At 40.9% G+C, this 21,483-nt stretch overlaps 1 protein-coding gene across 1 annotated transcript in view; it reads left to right on the forward strand.

Moving 5' to 3' along the window:
* Window positions 1-21,483, forward strand: part of gabrb1 (gamma-aminobutyric acid type A receptor subunit beta1) — a 45,771-nt gene that overhangs the window by 14,034 nt on the left and 10,254 nt on the right. The window contains exon 4 of the mRNA XM_062996025.1: window positions 16,696-16,916. Coding sequence (XP_062852095.1) covers window positions 16,696-16,916 — 221 coding nt within the window. The remainder of the gene's footprint in view (window positions 1-16,695; window positions 16,917-21,483) is intronic.

Raw genomic sequence — 21,483 nt, forward strand, 5'->3', positions numbered from 1 at the left:
GTATTATCACAATGTTTGATGCGGTTAAGATGAGTACTCCGACTGGGCCACTTGATTATTGCTTTGAGTCTTTGAAAGACAAAACTACCTCTCAGTTAGTCCTGTGCTGTGTGGATCCTGACCAGGCTGTCAGTCCCTGCTGCTGAAAAGCATTTTATTTCCATTGCATGTTGCTACTATTTACCATATTTAACAGTGGGGATGATGTGTTTCCGTGTTTATGTGCTTTGTTGGACTTACCACACACAATCATCTCTGAATTCAAGCTGAAATTTCACTTTATTCTTATCAGATGACTTTCTGCCATAGTTTTGTCATCCAAATGACTTCTTTAGTAAGAGCTTCTCTCTGCTACATTATTATAAAGGTTCTTTTGATATATTTCTTTATTTAGTCATACATTTATAAATCCACTGACATTTGCAAGAGTGATTGTTAAGTGCTTTTGATGTGATCATGTATCCTTTTTTGGAACTTTGCTTTATAATTGGGTTGTTGGCTTTTGTTTATTCTGTGAGGTTCTACTATACTGCCAGACCTTACAAAGTGGGCTAATCTTCTGAAGTAATTAAAAACCCTTGATCTACCGTTTCAGTGGTGCTGCAGTCTAATACTCTAAGCCACCATCAAGGAGAACTTGAACTCCTGAGTCCTAGTATAGCAGTCTTCCTGGCTTGGTCAGTGGCCCAACAGACACAATTGATCATGTCTGAGTCGAGGCGCCAGCACAAGTAGTGAAGGAGCACCTAGGGCAGCACTAGCGTAGCTCTTTCTATGCGGTATAGCTCTCTGTGAGAATCCATGGCTGACTGGTGTAAACATGCAGCTGGTGACTTCACACGTGGAGGAAGTGCTAGTCTGCAGACGTTTTTGTCCAGCTTGGGGGTGGCAGAAGAATTTAAAAAAAAAAAACTTTTGTTTATGCATTTTCTCCCGACTTTTTAGCACGTCCAATTGCCCGATTGCGTCATGCTTCTTTTCCACCAATGCTGACCCCCGCTCTGATTTGAGGAGAACGAAGCTAACCCACGCCCCCTCCGACATGTGGGCAGCAGCCGTATGCATTTTTTCGCCCACACTAGGCGAGTGCATATATGCGAATCAGCCCTGTGTACGGAGAGACACACCCTGATCAACTCACTCTTTTTCCGTCTTTGTGCAGGCACCATCAATCAGCCAGCAGAGGTCGCAGACGCACAAGGAGTCCCTATCCGGAGTCACAAGTAGTCCCTATCTGGCATAATACCCCACCCCTATATGAACATCAGGCCAATCGTTGTTCATGTGGCCGCTCAGCACAGCCGGATGGTAGAGCCGAGATTCGATATGATGTATTCAAGATCCCAGCTCTGGTGTGCTAGCGTAAATTAAAAAATTTAAAATCTTAGTTATTGACTAGTAGAAAACTAGTGGGTTGGCAAGGAAATGTATACAGTGTATCACAAAAGTGAGTACACCCCTCACATTTCTGCAGATATTTAAGTATATCTTTTCATGGGACAACACTGACAAAATGACACTTTGACACAATGAAAAGTAGTCTGTGTGCAGCTTATATAACAGTGTAAATTTATTCTTCCCTCAAAATAACTCAATATACAGCCATTAATGTCTAAACCACCGGCAACAAAAGTGAGTACACCCCTAAGAGACTACAGCCCTTAATGTCCAAATTGAGAACTGCTTGTCATTTTCCCTCCAAAATGTCATGTGATTCGTTAGTGTTACTAGGTCTCAGGTGTGCATAGGGAGCAGGTGTGTTCAATTTAGTAGTACAGCTCTCACACTCTCTCATACTGGTCACTGAAAGTTCCAACATGGCAGCTCATGGCAAAGAATTCTCTGAGGATCTTAAAAGACGAATTGTTGCGCTACATGAAGATGGCCAAGGCTACAGGAAGATTGCCAACACCCTGAAACTGAGCTGCAGCACAGTGGCCAAGATCATCCAGCGTTTTAAAAGAGCAGGGTCCACTCAGAACAGACCTCGCGTTGGTCGTCCAAAGAAGCTGAGTGCACGTGCTCAGCGTCACATCCAACTGCTGTCTTTGAAAGATAGGCGCAGGAGTGCTGTCAGCATTGCTGCAGAGATTGAAAAGGTGGGGGGTCAGCCTGTCAGTGCTCAGACCATACGCCGCACACTACATCAAATTGGTCTGCATGGCTGTCACCCCAGAAGGAAGCCTCTTCTGAAGTCTCTACACAAGAAAGCCCGCAAACAGTTTGCTGAAGACATGTCAACAAAGGACATGGATTACTGGAACCATGTCCTATGGTCTGATGAGACCAAGATTAATTTGTTTGGTTCAGATGGTCTCAAGCATGTGTGGCGGCAATCAGGTGAGAAGTACAAAGATAAGTGTGTCATGCCTACAGTCAAGCATGGTGGTGGGAATGCCATGGTCTGGGGCTGCATGAGTGCAGCAGGTGTTGGGGAGTTACATTTCATTGAGGGACACATGAACTCCAATATGTACTGTGAAATACTGAAGCAGAGCATGATCCCCTCCCTCCGGAAACTGGGTCGCAGGGCAGTGTTCCAGCATGATAATGACCCCAAACACACCTCTAAGACGACCACTGCTTTATTGAAGAGGCTGAGGGTAAAGGTGATGGACTGGCCAAGCATGTCTCCAGACCTAAACCCAATAGAACATCTCTGGGGCATCCTCAAGCGGAAGGTGGAGGAGCGCAAAGTCTCGAATATCCGCCAGCTCCGTGATGTCGTCATGGAGGAGTGGAAAAGCATTCCAGTGGCAACCTGTGAAGCTCTGGTAAACTCCATGCCCAGGAGAGTTAAGGCAGTTCTGGGAAATAATGGTGGCCACACAAAATATTGACACTTCAGGAACTTTCACTAAGGGGTGTACTCACTTTTGTTGCCGGTGGTTTAGACATTAATGGCTGTATATTGAGTTATTTTGAGGGAAGAATAAATTTACACTGTTATATAAGCTGCACACAGACTACTTTTCATTGTGTCAAAGTGTCATTTTGTCAGTGTTGTCCCATGAAAAGATATACTTAAATATCTGCAGAAATGTGAGGGGTGTACTCACTTTTGTGATACACTGTAGTTTCATAATAGCACTGGGTATGAACATTTTCATGACATGAGGCACTGTATATTTAGACAGTATTTATTAGGATTTTAACGTCATGATTTACACACTTGGATTACATTCATGACAGGACAAGTAATTACTGGTTACACAAGATTCATAAGCTTTAATGTCAGACACAGTCATGGACAATTTTGTATCTTCATTTCACCTCACTTGCATGTCTTTGGACTGTGGGAGGAAACTAGAGCTCCCAGAAGAAACTCACGCAGACACAGGAAGAACATGCAAACTTCACACATAATGGACTCGGACCACTCCATCTGGAGTCGAACCCGGGACCTTCTTGCCGTGAGACAACAGTGCTACCCACTGAGCCACCATGCCACGCTATATTCAAGCACTTTATAATTGGGAACATGTGCTTCTATTTTTTCAATTTTCAGTTAGTGCTTTAAGGCAGTGCACTGCAGCAGTAAATTAAGCAAGGTGCTCTGCATGAGCTAAAATGCAGTTTGTTAGAAAGTTTGTTTTCCCCAAGGCATGCTTCGAACTGCTAGTAATAGCATTTTTGTAAACTGCAGACTTGCCTGGAGTTTGTGTGTGTGTGCGTGTGTGTGTGCTTTTGCATCGCAACAAAGATAAGGTGGATAAGAAGGAAGTGCAAGAGCAGTCGATTGAAACATTTTAACTGCATTTGAAAACAAACCCTTGGGCCATGCGTAGAGACCTGGATAAATACAAAACATTTCCATAGTCTCTGCATTTTTATGGGCAAGAAGATCCTATCTGTGTGGAGTTTGCATGTTCTCCCTGCATGGGTTTTCTCTGGGAGCTCTGGTTTCCTCCCACAATCCAAAGACATGCAGTCAGGTTAATTGGAGATACAAAATTGCTGTGTGTGTGTGTGTGCTTTTGCACTGTGATAGATTGCCGACCTGCCCGGGGTGTTTCCTACCTTTCGCCCAGTGAATTGTACACATAGCGTCCCTGAATAGGTTAAAGCAGTGATAAAACGGACAATGAATGAGTTCATTTTTATAGGCAATACTTCTGTCGTGTGGAAAAAATACAATACCTGTTAGGTTTGGGAAAGAGCAGCTTCATCTCAAAACTTCGGGATAAATACAGTTTAGGTTTGAAGTGTACATACACCTGTAAGATGTTCTTCTATGACAAAATATTTAAAACTTACTTTTACAAAACTTTCAAAACTTTGAGTTTATTGTATTTTTTTTTTTTAATCCATTTTCTCCCCATTTTCCTCCCGATTTAGCGCACTCAATTTGTCTTCCGCTGCTGAGGGATACCAGATTGCATCCGAGGAGAGCACGTCACTGTACACGCCTCTTCCGACACGTGTACAGCCCTCCTCTTCTCACCCCTGCATTCTGCACAGGCGTCTCTTCCGCCAGTTAGGGTCCTTACACAGCGTATGAAGACCCACCCACCCATACATAGTCTTGCCCCCACCCTGCAGATATGATGGCTAATTAGTATCTGCTGCAGGCACTGCCAATTATGCCCGCCAGATGGTGCCCAGCCGACCGGTGTCAACGCCGAGTTTCGAACCGAGGAGTTCAGAATCTCGGTGCTGGTGTGCTAGCGGAATATCCCGCTGCGCCTTCTGGGCGAGTTTATTGTATGTTTTTAAAACTTAAACATAATTTTAAATGGATTTTTTTTTAACATTTGTGAACATTGTTATTTAGGTATGAGACTAGTTATCAGTAGATTGCTGGTTTAAGCCTCACTACTGCCAGGTTGCAACATTTCGGCCCTTAAGCAAGGCCTTTAACATTTACATTTTTAGCATTTAGCAGACACTTTTATCCAAAGCGACTTACAGTATGCAGTCTAAGCAATTGAGGGTTAAAGGCCTTGCTCAAGGGCCCAACAGTGGCAACCTGGCGGTGGTGGGGCTTGAACCAGCAATCTTTCGGTTACTATTCCAGTACCTTAACCACTAGGCTACATTTGCTTGGATTGTATTTGGTCACACTTGTAAGTCTTTTGGATAAAGGTGTCTGATAAAGACCAGAAATGAAATAAATAATTGGTATTGGTTTAAAAAAAGCGTAGTCACATGGGATGGGAGATACGGTCAACTCATACTTTTATTTTAAAACAGATAAATTACTATGTCTAGTCAAGCTAATGGCAGCTCTAATACTGTATGTGAGATATGGAAAACATTGATTGCTTATCTTAATGTAGCTGAAGTCTCCATGGAACAAAAAGCACTACTCTATATGGGCTCTCGTTTCCATTAGTGCTTTAATAAAGTTTTCTGATAATGTTAAGCCATATCATGTTAACTGATATTAGAAAATAAATGAGACAGGTATAGATTAGTATGGGCCCATTTTAGTTCAATTTAATTTTGTGTATGTATGGTTTGTGTAAATCCTATTCATTCAAATTATTCTCCAGGCCACCCAAGGAGGATGGGGTCCCTGCTGAGTCTGGTTCCTCTTTTGTGTAATTTTAAGGGAGTTTTTCCTTGCCTCTGTCACCCTTGGCTTGCTCAACAGGGGTTTCTGGTCTGTTGGTCCTGAATTTTGTTAAGTTGCTTTGAGACAAAGTCCATTGTAAAAAGCGCTATTCAAATAAATGTGACTTGACTTGTATATATTCTAATGACCAGTGTGTCCACCTGACAACATTAATTACACATAAGTTGTATGGGTTGTGGGTCAAATTATCATATAAAAACATGAGTCATGTATTGTTTGTGGAATTATTATTGTGAATGTAAACTAGGGCTGAAACGATTCCTCGAGTAAATCGATTACTAAAAATCATCGATTCAAATTTTTTGCATCGAGGAATCGTTTAATCCGCACAACCATATACAGCTCACGGTGTTTTACACGGTCGACTTTCACTTTTGCGCAGCGTGTTTAACGCTGTGTGCAGGTGACGTGAAGAATCTGAGGGCTGCGTCCCAAATATCTTAAACATAAACAGAACTTAACAGGACTTAATCCGGGTTCTTTTTGCGGACAGTTTAATGAACACTACGTATTTGGACACGTTCGCCGCTCCTGCGAACTGAACGTACCAGTTTAGGACGCAGCCGAGATTTGATAGCGCGGACTGCAAAATATAGAGAGAAAATAGCGAACAGGAGGAGACTGGACAGAGAAAACCACAGAAAGTTTGAGATCATTTTAAGCTGATAAAACTAAAACTCAGTATAACATCCACACCATCAGAGCGTCGTGTTTACTTTACTCATGTTTACTGACTTTACTTCGTTTCAACCACCACAGGCTTTTATGAAGATTTAGGCAAACACACACACACACACCAGATCTACCTCATCTAGAGACACAATCCTGACAGATTTTTATCCCCCTACAAACACCACAAAACCTCCCAACAAAATATTAAAGCTTTATGTTCTGCGTGAGCTGTAGCTGAAACGTTGAGTTTTGAAAGTTGCACAAATTACAGGCTTATGTTCATGTATTTTTGTTTATTATTATTTATGACTTGATGACCTGATGTTTCAGGTTGTCTGTTTACATTTTAAAAGTAAATTGATTTATTTTTGATTTATTTATTTTTGCATTTAAAATTTTTTAAACTGTCCTGTATGCAAGGAATACAAATGTACAGTTTGGTTTAAGAAACACGTCTTATTTAATCTAATATGTATTTGTTTTTGCTCTTTGTTAAAGCAAAAGTATTTCTTATCCGATTACTCGATTAATCGCTGGAATAATCGATAGAATACTCGATTACAAAAATAATCGATAGTTGCAGCCCTAATGTAAACACACCAGAGTTTAGGTTTTAACTCAGGTGCTTTGCACAGTCCACACTACATGCTGCTCCACTGCGTTTCTGTCTTAATGTGATAATGCACTGGAGGAATTAATTCAATATTTATACACCTTGCTTTATGTTTAACTCCCTGTTAAGTGCACCTAAAAGAGACCAGGCTTAAGGCTGGTGGCAACTCCATGAATTAAAAAGACCTAAGAAAAGAATTGTAAGGACATATAAAGCTGAAAGGCAAACCGAAAAGGCTCAGAGCAAACTAAAATGTGCATTGCATAACAGCACCAAAGTTCAGTCCCCACTATGAAGTATGGTGGCAGATGCATTATTGTTTGGGCTGATTTGCTGGTTCAGGCCTAGGCAGGTAAGTGTAATACTAAAATATTAAGAGGAAACCCTCACTGAGAGATTGTATTACGGGAATGTCAGGGTACCAATTACCTACAAAGGTGCTAAGAACGCACAGAATGGTTTAAATAGGCATGTTTTGAAAATAGAGTCTAGACTTAATCAAGATGCTGTGCCCTGATCTAAAGAGGGCTGTCAGATCAGTGTTTAGAAAACAAATGTATCTTCTTTGTTGTTCTATTGCTTAAATATAAGGCAGTACATGAACTGTGAAGGATTCAGTACAAGTGTTCGTTAAGGCAGAATTATTTTTTAATGCAGACATCCAGGTACAGTGCCTTGAAAAAGTATTCATACCCCTTGAACTTTTCCACATTTTTTCATGTTACACCCACAAACTTAAATGTATTTTATTAGGATTTTATGTGATAGACCAGGGGTCATCAAACTACGGCCCGCGATGCTTTAATTTGACCGGCCCCTTTAACCACAGCAGCAATACATGTTGTCTGGCCACTGTTCATCTTCGAACTCACAGTATTATAACGGGGGAAAAAATAACAGAGGAAACAAAAATTGGCCACCCGGAGTCTCAGTAGATTATATGGCAGCGATCCAACAGGTGGCGCTCCAAGCGTGAGGGGAGTGATTGGCGCATCAATAGAGAGATGAGTGACCGCAGCCACTGAACTGTGTTGCAAAGCAGTTAAGTGGGATTTCGTTATGAAAATGCTCGTGTCCTGTGTTAATTTCATTAAAGCTAATGCTCTTGACTACAGGCAGTTTCAGGAATTCTTGTCTGAGCTGAAGATGTGCTTTACTGAGATCCGCTGGCTGAGTCGGGGCGAGTTTTGAAATGTTTTAACGTCCTGCTCCCGGAGATCAACGCATTTATGCATCCAAAATCAAAACTTAAGCACATTGTTTAATTTTTATGCTTCTCTTTCCATTGCTCCCCGATCTCAATAAAACATGCACTCAAAGTAACTACCGTTTTCGGGAGCATCTACTTCTGTGTGCAGACTTTTTCGAAGTTGAAACACCTTAAATCTCCAACCAGATCCAGACTCACTGATCAACATTTATTAGCTATTATGACTGGCAGTAACAAATATGGAACCTGACGCTTACTCTCGTCAGGCAAAAGCAGGCTTACAGTTCACATTGATTTTTTAAGGAAACACTGTATGAGGTAGGATAATGGAAATTATTAAAATAAATAAAATTTCTGCATTATCATTATGAACTACAATTATACAAAGCACAGATCCAGAATACATCCAGTATACATAGTAAATAGCTTTTTTGGGTGTGTTTACTATTTCACCCGCGGTCCGGCCCCCCGAAACACTGAAGAACAGTAATCTGGCCCTTCGGTTAAAAAGTTTGAGGACCCCTGTGATAGACCAACACAAAGTAGCAAGTAATTGTGAAGTGAAAAGAAAAAATGATACATGGTTTTCAGATTTTTTTACAAATAAAAATCTGGAAAGGAAATCTCTGGCATGCATTTGTGTTCAGCCTCCCTGAGTCAATACTTTGTAGGACCACCTTTCGCTGCAATTACAGCTGCAAGTCTTTTGGGGTATGTGTCTACCAGCTTTGCACATCTAGAGGCTGAAATTTTTGCCCATTCTTCTTTGCAAAATAGCTCAAGCTCAGTCAGATTGGATGGAGAGTGTCTGTGAGCAGCAATTTTCAAGTCTTGCCACAGATTCTCAATGGGATTTAGGTCTGGACTTTGACTGGGCCATTCTAACACATGATCTGGGCCTCTTGGCTGCTTCTCTAATTAGTGCTCTCCTTGCCTGGGCTGTCAGTTTAGGTGGACGGCCATGTCTTGGTAGGTTTGCAGTTGTGCCATATACCTTCCATTTTCGGATGATGGATTGAACAGTGCTCCGTGAGATATTTTTTCTAACCTAACCCTGCTTTACACTTCTTCACAACTTTATCCCTGACCTGTCTGGTGGGTTCCTTGGTTTTCATGATGCTGTTTGATCACTAATGTTCTCTAACAAACCTCTGAGGCCTTCACAGAACAGCTGTAGGTATACTCAGAATAAATTACACACAGGTGGACTCTATTTACTAATTAGGTGACTTCTGAAGGCAATTGGTCACACTGGATTTTATTTAGGGGTATCAGAGTACAGGGGGCTGAATACAAATGTATGTCACACTTTCCAGATTTGTATTTATTAAAAAAAAAAAAACATGTATCATTTTCTTTTCACTTCACAATTACTTGCTACTTTGTGTTGGTCTATCACATAAAATCACAATAAAATACATTTAAGTTTGTGGGTGTAACGTGAAAAAATGTGGAAAAGTTCAAGGGGTATGAATACTTTTTCAAGGCACTGTAATTCCGGAAAGTTCAGCTGTAAATGGTTTATTCAAATGGTAAACCCAGATTGAATACAATTTACTCAAGCTATTAACAGATACAGACTTCCACTTAAATATGTGGAAAAATGGACTGGTTGTCTAAATGTTTCTTAAGTGTCCTGGTAACAGTAAGCTCTCCTCCCTATGGGCTCTTTTCCACTTCTCTGTGTTTTAGTGCAGGTTTCTAATACTATTAAGCCATATCAGGTGAACTGATATTAGGATAGAATATAAAATAGCATGAGACAGATATGGATTTGTGTACATACTGATTACCAGTGTGTCGGCCTCACGAAATAAGTTAGGCTCAGTTTCTTTAGGTGAGCTTTAACACAGAGGTGTGTGAGATGAGTCGCACCTAAGTCGCACACACAGCGACTTCAGACTCGACTCAGACTCGTTTCAAATGACTCGGACGCAAAAAATTACTTGATACAGTGTATCACAAAAGTGAGTACACCCCTCACATTTCTGCAGATATTTAAGTATATCTTTTCATGGGACAACACTGACAAAATGACACTTTCACACAATGAAAAGTAGTCTGTGTGCAGCTTATATAACAGTGTAAATGTATTCTTCCCTCAAAATAACGCAATATACAGCCATTAATGTCTAAACCACCGGCAACAAAAGTGAGTACACCCCTAAGAGACTACACCCCTAAATGTCCAAATTGAGCACTGCTTGTCATTTTCCCTCCAAAATGTCATGTGATTTGTTAGTGTTACTAGGTCTCAGGTGTGCATAGGGAGCAGGTGTGTTCAATTTAGTAGTACAGCTCTCACACTCTCTCATACTGGTCACTGAAAGTTCCAATATGGCACCTCATGGCAAAGAACTCTCTGAGGATCTTAAAAGACGAATTGTTGCGCTACATGAAGATGGCCAAGGCTACAAGAAGATTGCCAACACCCTGAAACTGAGCTGCAGCACAGTGGCCAAGATCATCCAGCGTTTTAAAAGAGCAGGGTCCACTCAGAACAGACCTCGCGTTGGTCGTCCAAAGAAGCTGAGTGCACGTGCTCAGCGTCACATCCAACTGCTGTCTTTGAAAGATAGGCGCAGGAGTGCTGTCAGCATTGCTGCAGAGATTGAAAAGGTGGGGGGTCAGCCTGTCAGTGCTCAGACCATACGCCACACACTACATCAAATTGGTCTGCATGGCTGTCACCCCAGAAGGAAGCCTCTTCTGAAGTCTCTACACAAGAAAGCCCGCAAACAGTTTGCTGAAGACATGTCAACAAAGGACATGGATTACTGGAACCATGTCCTATGGTCTGATGAGACCAAGATTAATTTGTTTGGTTCAGATGGTCTCAAGCATGTGTGGCGGCAATCAGGTGAGGATTACAAAGATAAGTGTGTCATGCCTACAGTCAAGCATGGTGGTGGGAATGCCATGGTCTGGGGCTGCATGAGTGCAGCAGGTGTTGGGGAGTTACATTTCATTGAGGGACACATGAACTCCAATATGTACTGTGAAATACTGAAGCAGAGCATGATCCCCTCCCTCCGGAAACTGGGTCGCAGGGCAGTGTTCCAGCATGATAATGACCCCAAACACACCTCTAAGACGACCACTGCTTTATTGAAGAGGCTGAGGGTAAAGGTGATGGACTGGCCAAGCATGTCTCCAGACCTAAACCCAATAGAACATCTTTGGGGCATCCTCAAGCGGAAGGTGGAGGAGCGCAAAGTCTCGAATATCCGCCAGCTCCGTGATGTTGTCATGGAGGAGTGGAAAAGCATTCCAGTGGCAACCTGTGAAGCTCTGGTAAACTCCATGCCCAGGAGAGTTAAGGCAGTTCTGGGAAATAATGGTGGCCACACAAAATATTGACACTTCAGGAACTTTCACTAAGGGGTGTACTCACTTTTGTTGCTGGTGGTTTAGACATTAATGGCTGTATATTGAGTTATTTTGAGGGAAGAATAAATTTACACTGTTATATAAGCTGCACACAGACTACTTTTCATTGTGTCAAAGTGTCATTTTGTCAGTGTTGTCACATGAAAAGATATACTTAAATATCTGCAGAAATGTGAGGGGTGTACTCACTTTTGTGATACACTGTATATATGTAATCCGACATCATTCTGATCGTGTCATTTTCTGCTCTCTAATAACGCTCCGGCCGTCTTAACTCGCAATACATGCAATGGCTAAATGTTCCAGCTTCCGGCGAAGTGATGAAGCGTTGCTCCCTACTTTGAATTCGAATCTCACTTAAAATGGTGGAATACGTAGTGCGCTTCACAGTAACAGCTAATGTGAATGGAACGCTCCTACAGAATTTGCACTAATGATTGAAAAAAACACTTTCTGACCTTTTGATTTTAATTATTAGTAAGAAATGCTGTTATTTGCATGTATTTAGTTTGCAGCGTCACACAGAGTACGTGTCAATGAAACACTTGATTGGCTTTCTAATGAGTTTGTGTGTGTTTTACTTCATAAGCGGGAAAAGTTTGGAGGTTTTTAATTATAAGCACATTTACAAAATAACGGATTCTATTCCTAATGGGACACACGGTTATAAATGTAATAGCATCTGAAACAACATAAGCTAAGGTAAGCAGTGGTTATGGATTTTTTGCTGCATTTTGGATTTTGGCTGCTGTGCCGTAATTTGCAATGAAAACAAAACGTCAGTTTAAGCTTTTAACTGGTACCTAGGAAAGTAAAGGCACTAAGTAAAATGGCTAAATACAGATGCTAATCTGTTGTTGTTTTTTATCTGAACTTACATGTTATTTGTTTATTTCTATGCTACATTTCCAACATATGTTTTGTGTATATTATATTGACTCGTGACTTGACTCGGACTCTAGCCTACTGACTCATGACTCGACTCGGACTCGTATTTTGTGACTTGTAAACATCTCTGCTTTAGCAGGAGACTGAGAATCCACTGGCAATTCATTAAAATTCACAATAGTAAAGAAGTCCAAATAATGACCTAAAACCCAGGCCACAATTTTCCCAGTAAATAAAAGCTGAAAGAGGGATTTTCTCAAACATGGTCTAGAGCAGTGTTTTTTTTAAATGTACAGATCAACTTGTAGATCAGTGCAAAATTATTATATTCTTGGGGAAAGTGCTGATTGCACTGATTTAGGTTTGTTTTCATTTGTTTTATTGCATTTCATTCAACTCCAGTTTCCTCCTACAGTCCAAAGACACGCACGTGAGGTGAACTGGAGATACAAAATTGTCATTAAAATTTTGACATTAAAATTTAATTGACATTAAAAACTTGCACTGATGAAACTTAACCAGTAACTACTGTTTCTGTCATGAATGTAACCAAAGTGTGTAAAACGAAGTTAAAATCCTAATAAAAAAATTTGCATTTCATTTTCTATTCATCATTACCGGTCAGGGTAGCGATGGGTCTGGCTTTCCTAAAATCACTGGGTGTGATGCAGTAACAACATACGTGAATGAATTCGGCAGTGAGTAAAGTTAGAAGTTGTGTCCTTTTGTGTTGCCATTTTGGCCAGCAGTGTGGGCATGGAGGCACAGATGATTGATGTGTTGGTTCGTTTTAATTGCCTATCACCTGCGCCTCGTCAGTGTTAATTCGCTCCAGGTGGAAGCTCTTCTATACACTGATCAGCCATAACATTAAAACCACCTCCTTGTTTCTACACTCACTGTCCATTTTATCAGCTCCACTTACCATATAGAATCACTTTGTAGTTCTACAATTACTGACTGTAGTTCATCTGTTTCTCTGCATGCTTTCATCTGTTTCCCTTTCATGCTGTTCTTCAATGGTCAGGACCCCCACAGGACCACTACAGAGTAGGTATTATTTAGGTGGTGGATCATTCTCAGCCCTGCAGTGACAATGACATGGTGGTGGTGTGTTAGTGTGTGTTGTGCTGGTATGAGTGGATAAGACACAGCAATGCTGATTGAGTTTTTAAACACCTCACTGTCACTGCTGGACTGGGAATAGTCCACCAACCAAAAATATCCAGCCAACAGCGCCCCGTGGGCAGCGTCCTGTGACCACTGATGAAGGTCTAGAAGATGACCAACTCAAACAGCAGCAATAGATGAACGATCGTCTCTGACTTTACATCTCCAAGGTGGACCAACTAGGTAGGAGTGTCTAAAAGAGTGGACAGTGAGTGGACACAGTATTTAAAAACTCCAGCAGCGCTGCTGTGTCTGATCCACTCACACCAGCACCATGTCATTGCAGTGCTGAGAATGATCCACCACCTAAATAATATCTGCTCTGTGGTGGTCCTGTGTGGGTCCTGACCATTGAAGAACAGGGTGAAAGCAAGCTAAAACAGTATGTGGAGACACAGATGGACTACAGTCAGTAATTGTAGAACTACAAAAGTGCTTCTATATGGTAAGTGGAGCTGATAAAATGGACAGTGAGTGTAGAAACAAGGAGGTGGTTTTAATGTTATGGCTGATCGGTGTATACTACAGTTTTCTTCTTCTCAGATTGGTCGGCTCCTGTCTGGCAAATGTGGTTTTCTCTGTGAAAATTCTCCGTGATGCCTGGTTAGGTCTGATCTGGTTTCCTGCTTGCATGTGGGGCCAGCATGCTTTGTCTTTTTTCAGGGAACTCAGTTGCCATTGCTGCAGTCTAGGGGTGTCACCTTGTAACCAATCTGGATGAGTGAGCTACCCGAGAGGTGGTGTGACGACCCTTCTCTCCACAGAGTGTAACCATGAAGAGTGTGGGTGGGCTTACCGCTCATAATTTTCTGCCCTCAGCTTGCGTTTAGGGTTCCCTATATTCCCTATATATACAGTGTATCACAAAAGTGAGTACACCCCTCACATTTCTGCAGATATTTAAGTATATCTTTTCATGGGACAACACTGACAAAATGACACTTTGACACAATGAAAAGTACTCTGTGTGCAGCTTATATAACAGTGTAAATTTATTCTTCCCTCAAAATAACTCAATATACAGCCATTAATGTCTAAACCACCGGCAACAAAAGTGAGTACACCCCTTAGTGAAAGTTCCTGAAGTGTCAATATTTTGTGTGGCCACCATTATTTCCCAGAACTGCCTTAACTCTCCTGGGCATGGAGTTTACCAGAGCTTCACAGGTTGCCACTGGAATGCTTTTCCATGACGACATCACGGAGCTGGCGGATATTCGAGACTTTGCGCTCCTCCACCTTCCGCTTGAGGATGCCCCAAAGATGTTCTATTGGGTTTAGGTCTGGAGACATGCTTGGCCAGTCCATCACCTTTACCCTCAGCCTCTTCAATAAAGCAGTGGTCGTGTTAGAGGTGTGTTTGGGGTCATTATCATGCTGGAACACTGCCCTGCGACCCAGTTTCCAGAGGGAAAGGGTCATGCTCTGCTTCAGTATTTCACAGTGCATATTGGAGTTCATGTGTCCCTCAATGAAATGTAACTCCCCAACACCTGCTGCACTCATGCAGCCCCAGACCATGGCATTCCCACCACCATGCTTGACTGTAGGCATGACACACTTATCTTTGTACTCCTCACCTGATTGCCGCCACACATGCTTGAGACCATCTGAACCAAACAAATTAATCTTGGTCTCATCAGACCATAGGACATGGTTCCAGTAATCCATGTCCTTTGTTGACATGTCTTCAGCAACTGTTTGCGGGCTTTCTTGTGTAGAGACTTCAGAAGAGGCTTCCTTCTGGGGTGACAGCCATGCAGACCAATTTGATGTAGTGTGCGGCGTATGGTCTGAGCACTGACAGGCTGACCCCCTACCTTTTCAATCTCTGCAGCAATGCTGACAGCACTCCTGCGCCTATCTTTCAAAGACAGCAGTTGGATGTGACGCTGAGCACGTGCACTCAGCTTCTTTGGACGACCAATGCGAGGTCTGTTCTGAGTGGACCCTGCTCTTTTAAAACGCTGGATGATCTTGGCCACTGTGCTGCAGTTCAGTTTTAGGGTGTTGGCAATCTTCTTGTAGCCTTGGCCATCTTCATGTAGCGCAACAATTCGTCTTTTAAGATCCTTAGAGAGTTCTTTGCCATGAGGTGCCATGTTGGAACTTTCAGTGACCAGTATGAGAGAGTGTGAGAGCTGTACTACTAAATTGAACACACCTGCTCCCTATGCACACCTGAGACCTAGTAACACTAACAAATCACATTACATTTTGGAGGGAAAATGACAAGCAGTGCTCAATTTGGACATTTAGGGGTGTAGTCTCTTAGGGGTGTACTCACTTTTGTTGCCGGTGGTTTAGACATTAATGGCTGTATATTGAGTTATTTTGAGGGAAGAATAAATTTACACTGTTATATAAGCTGCACACAGACTACTTTTCATTGTGTCAAAGTGTCATTTTGTCAGTGTTGTCCCATGAAAAGATATACTTAAATATCTGCAGAAATGTGAGGGGTGTACTCACTTTTGTGATACACTGTATATATATATTTTTTTTTTTTTTTTTTTTTTTTTAGATCTGAGTTGTCGCAGACTGTCATAGCAGCCTGTCATATTGTGACAGCCAGTTCTCAGTTCTGCGTTTTCCCTGTTGTGTCCACTTTCTCTATTGTTGACTGCAGATGTTGTATCTTTTATTTGATACTGGTTTCAGTTATTTTGGCCACCTTATTTGTTTGTTTGTTTTTGTTTTAATGTCATGTTTCACACTTTGGTTACATTCATGACAGAAACTGTAGTAACTCATTACACAAGATTCATCAGTTCACAAGGTTATATCGAGTACAGTCTTGGACAACTTAGTGTCTCCAATTTACCTCACTTGCATGACTGTGGGAGGAAAACGGAGCTCTGGAGGAAAAGGACCCGGACCGCCCCACGTGGGGATTGAACCCAGGACCTTCTTGCTGTGAGGCGACAGTGCTACCCACTTAGCCACAGTGCTGCCCCCTTATTTATTTGCAATAATACTTTTTTGTGAGTAGCTTTTAGCCACAGTATTGTTCTACCTTGATTAAAACATTTGTAATTGGGTTATTTTTATTTAATAGCAAAACACAACCTGCTTTGTTACAACATTCACCAAAAACTGAACACTGTCATGCTACTGTCCTTGTAAATAAACTCTCGACTTCAATTCTGAATGTACTTGTGTCTCTCTGTGCAGGACTACACCATCACCATGTATTTCCAGCAGTCATGGCGTGATAAACGCTTGTCCTACACAGGGATCCCTCTGAATCTGACGCTGGATAATCGTGTGGCCGATCAGCTCTGGGTTCCTGACACTTACTTCATAAACGACAAGAAATCCTTTGTTCACGGGGTCACTGTCAAGAACCGCATGATTCGCCTGCATCCAGATGGAACTGTTCTCTATGGACTCAGGTTAGTACACTATGTACTGTATGTGTATGAGTCAGACATTACCAGGTGTTCTATACAGACGGTTTTATTTTTGTTTGTTTGTGATTAGATATGTGCTCTGAGCAAATCAGTATACATCTGAATATTTAATGTTGATTACTTTAAGAAACATAATGGAAAAATATCAATATGATCTTCCACTTGCAAGTGAAGGCAGGGTCAACCCCCTATTTATATCCTTGATGTTAGAAGCTCATAGTCAGGTATCCGCATATTTTGGCCATGTAGTGTGTTTAAACTAGCAAAACAAATTAGTACCTCATCTGCAGAAGACAATACTGGCAAGTAACTAAAGAGGAATTATATTATTATAGTATCAGCAAGACAATCTCTATATGCTTGGCTCATTGACTTTTGCTACATTTCATTACTCATTTGACTATTTCCTTTAGCTGCTGCATTGCTGCCAATGTAAATTTAAATGTGAATGTGAACGTTTACCTTTAAATGCCCTATTTCATTAAAAAAAAATACATTAACCCTTTGATGCACAAGCTAAGCAAACCCCTTCTAATGCACAACATTGGTCAAAAATGACCCATATTCATCCATTCAAGAATATTTTCATATGCACATTTGTCAGTTATTCATGTATTTGCTGTCTTAGCTAATAACAGCTATCTATACTACAATATGTAAACAGCTAGCAAGCAAATAGTATTGGATATATAATATTCAAGATTCAAGAGCCTAATCTTTGGTTGTCTTTCAAAAGATCAGTAAATATGTTTTTGACTACAAACACTTACAAATGTCAGTAGTTTCTGTCAAATTCCAGTAAATACATAAGGGTCATTTTGACCCATGTTGTGCATTAGAAGGGTAGTGATACAAAAATGATTTTTATTAAAAAAGCAACAAATATAAAACTGAAATAAGGATTTGTGATGATCAAAAACAAGTTAATTGAAAAATTCATGCAAGCTTGAATGACGAAATTAATTTATTGCAAAGATATAGAAAATAAAAACTCAGTTGGGTCACTTTTGACCCAGGTTGTGCATCAAAGGGTTAAACATGGCAGTAATGTAGAACAATAAGGTGAACATAAACACTGTAAGCACAAGCACAGGTCATTACAAGCAGAGTTCATTACAAGCAACTAAACGTGCTAATCATCATTAAGATGCACTCAGAATTTTAAAACTCTTTCTGACAGTGTAGTCATTATAAGATGATAAGCAGAGTTTTACCTTTATACTGGAGGGTGGTATGTATGGTGGCCCACAGTCCAAAGACATGCAAGTGAGGTGAATTGGAGGTACAAAATTGTCCATGACTGTGTTTGACATTGAACTGTTGCATAAATCATGAAGTTAAAATCATAATAAATTAATAATATCTTTATACTGGAAGATGATGCAAAATATTCACGTTAAAAACAAACAAAAAAAACACATTCACATGAGCAGAGTTTTACACGCCGTCAGACTCCATACGGTGGCTTAGTGGGTAGCACTGTCGCCTCACAGCAAGAAGGTCTTGGGTTCGATCCCCAGGCGGGGCGGTCCGGGTCTTTTCTGTGTGGAGTTTGCATGTTCTCCCCGTGTCTGCGTGGGTTTCCTCCCACAGTCCAAAAACATGCAGTCAGGTCAATTGGAGACACTGAATTGCCCTATAAGTGAATGGGTGTGTGTATGTGTGTGTGTATGTGTGTCTGCCCAGCGATGGACTGGCGTCTTGTCCAGGGTGTTACTGTGTGTCTTGCGCCCATTGAAAAGCTGGTATAGGCTCCAGCACCCCACCCCAGCCCCCGCGACCCTAATTGGATAAGCGCATAAGAAAATGATTGAATGAATGAATAAATAATGTATAAAAAGTGTCCGGGTGGCACACTGTATGGTGCTCACTGATTTTGGGGAAACTGGACCCACTGTGATGCTGATCAGGATAAGTGGTGGTAAAAAAGAAAATATTATGTTAAAAAAAACTTCAAATGCGGATGTACACAGAGCTGGGACATGCACATTTGAAGCTAGGTCGGGGTGAGGTTCTAATCCACATTCTGTACAGACTGTAGCTGGAGTGAGGTGTTAGCAGTTGGAAATGAATTTATATTTATATTTAATATATTTTTTAAAACCAGCATTATTATTCAAACAGTGACTTCTGTGTTGGTTATCGGTTAATCCTTGACATTCCTAATAGCAGAATTAAAAAGTATTGAGATATTTTGACAGTTTTAGTACGTGTGTGCGTTTTGCCTTTGCTTGGAATTGCTGTAATTAACTGCAATAAAATCTGTGCCTGAAAAGGCAGATCTATCTTAAGAAAAGTGCAAAGTCACGCGCTGAAACCGTCTGTCTATGTATTGCAGTGTTAATTAAAACACCATAATTAAGATCTAACTTGAGATCTTTCAGAGCGCGATGGCAGCCATGAGTGAGACGGTGTGAAGGCAATTACTGGTAGAGGGGAGGGAGACTGATGGAAAGTTTTGATATTGTGTCGTGAGGAAAAGATTTCCAAGGGAAATCAAGGGAGGAGGGAAGTGCTGTGGTGTGAGTCTCCAGTAATAATCCAGTTTGCTGAAAGCCGCATGTAGGGTAGTATTTCTGTTACCTGAATGCACAGTATGCTCTATGTACCTTCTATTAGCACTTTATTACATGTTACATCTGCTTTTCTGGAATGTGTGGCAGCCATCAAATTTAGTGTGAGCTTATATACACAAAAAATGGATTAGTTAAAACAGTTTTGTACTGTTTATAATCAAATATAAGTTATAAAGAATTGCTTTACAGTCTGTTTCTATTTAAATGTGTCCTACGTTTTTGAAACTGGGTTTGTACACTGACCAGCCATAACATCCTTGTTTCTACACTCACTGTCCATTTTATCAGCTCCACTTACCATGTAGAAGCACTTTGTAGTTCTACAATTACTGACTGTAGTCCATCTGTTTCTCTGCATGCTTTGTTAGCCCCCTTTCATGCTGTTCTTCAATGGTCAGGACTCTCCCAGGACCACTACAGAGTAGGTATTATTTAGGTGGTGGATCATTCTCAGCACTGCAGTGACAATGACATGGTGGTGGTGTGTTACTGTGTGTTGTGCTGGTATGAGTGGATCAGACACAGCAGCGCTGCTGGAGTTTTTAAATACCGTGTCCACTCACTGTCCACTCTATTAGACACGTTACTTAGTTGGTCCACCTTGTAGATGTAAAGTTGGAGATGATCACTCATCTATTGCAGCTGTTTGAGTTGGTCATCTTCTAGACCTTCATCAGTGGTCACAGGATGCTGCCCATGGGGTGCTGTTGGCTGGATATTTTTGGTTGGTGGACTATTCTCAGTCCAGCAGTGACAGTGAGGTGTTTAAAAACTCCATCAGCGCTGCTGTGTCTTATCCACTCATACCAGCACAACACACACTAACACACCACCACCATGTCAGTGTCAATGCAGTGCTGAGAATGATCCACCACCCAAATAATATCTGCTGTGGGGGTCCTGTCCATTGAAGAACAGGGTGAAAGCAGGTTAAAAAAAAGTATGTAGAGACACAGATGGACTACAGTCAGTGATTGTAGAACTACAAAGTGCTTCTATATGGTAAGTGTAGCTGATAAAATGGACAGTGAGTGGAGGTGGTTTTAATGTTATGGCTGATCAGTGTATATGTTGACATCTACAGTATATACTGCAATTGGCTATTTGCAACATTGTGGATTTAAGCTTGACCAGTTTCTCTTGGCAAATTTTTAATTGTTCTATATGTATGACTATTTCAATGATGGACTCAAATTCAAACATTTTTGTTGGATTTTAGTCAGAAGATTGGCTTAAGGAGATCTTAAGATATTTTAATCATGTCCAATTCATTCATTCAAGTTCCAGTTCTGTTCCTAATACTTAATTCATGATTTTGTTAAGATATCCTATATCCTGATGCTTTGACTATACTTGGGATTATATGCCTGTCTTCTACAGGGTGTATTTCCACCTTGCCTGCAATAGACCCACTGCAGTACTAATCAGGAAAAGGTTACTGACTATGAATATATGAATAAATTAATTATCCATGCCTGCAATCCTAATCTGTTATACAAAGCTACAAGCTAAGCTAAAAATATTTATAAGTCTTAAGCTTTTATGCCAACAGCACTACGATAAAACCTTCAATTATTTGAGTTTTATCTGAATTAGTACTGACTAAGTTAATGGCATAAAATGAACTGCTTAATCTGTGTTTGAAATCTCTCCTAAATAACATTGCTTCCTCAATTGTTTGAATAGTATTTAGCCACAATTGGAGGTCACTTCGGATAAAAGCATCCGCTATATGGCTTAAATGTAAATGTAATATGTGTGGAGTGTAGGATAAAAGTAAGGGAGGACTTGTTTTTCCAACTCTTAACCAGCAAGTGTCGCCAGACTGCAAATGTCACATGATGAATCTGGTGCCCTCTGACAGTAAAGCAGTTCAAATGCATAGCATTCTTTAAAAAGTGAAGTATTATAGAAGCAATATGCTTTTATAATTAATCATTTTTGGAACTAGTTGTAGCCTAGCGGTTAAGGTA

Source organism: Trichomycterus rosablanca, chromosome 5 (genome assembly GCF_030014385.1).
Source record: "Trichomycterus rosablanca isolate fTriRos1 chromosome 5, fTriRos1.hap1, whole genome shotgun sequence".
NCBI classification, from domain to species: Eukaryota; Metazoa; Chordata; class Actinopteri; order Siluriformes; family Trichomycteridae; genus Trichomycterus; species Trichomycterus rosablanca.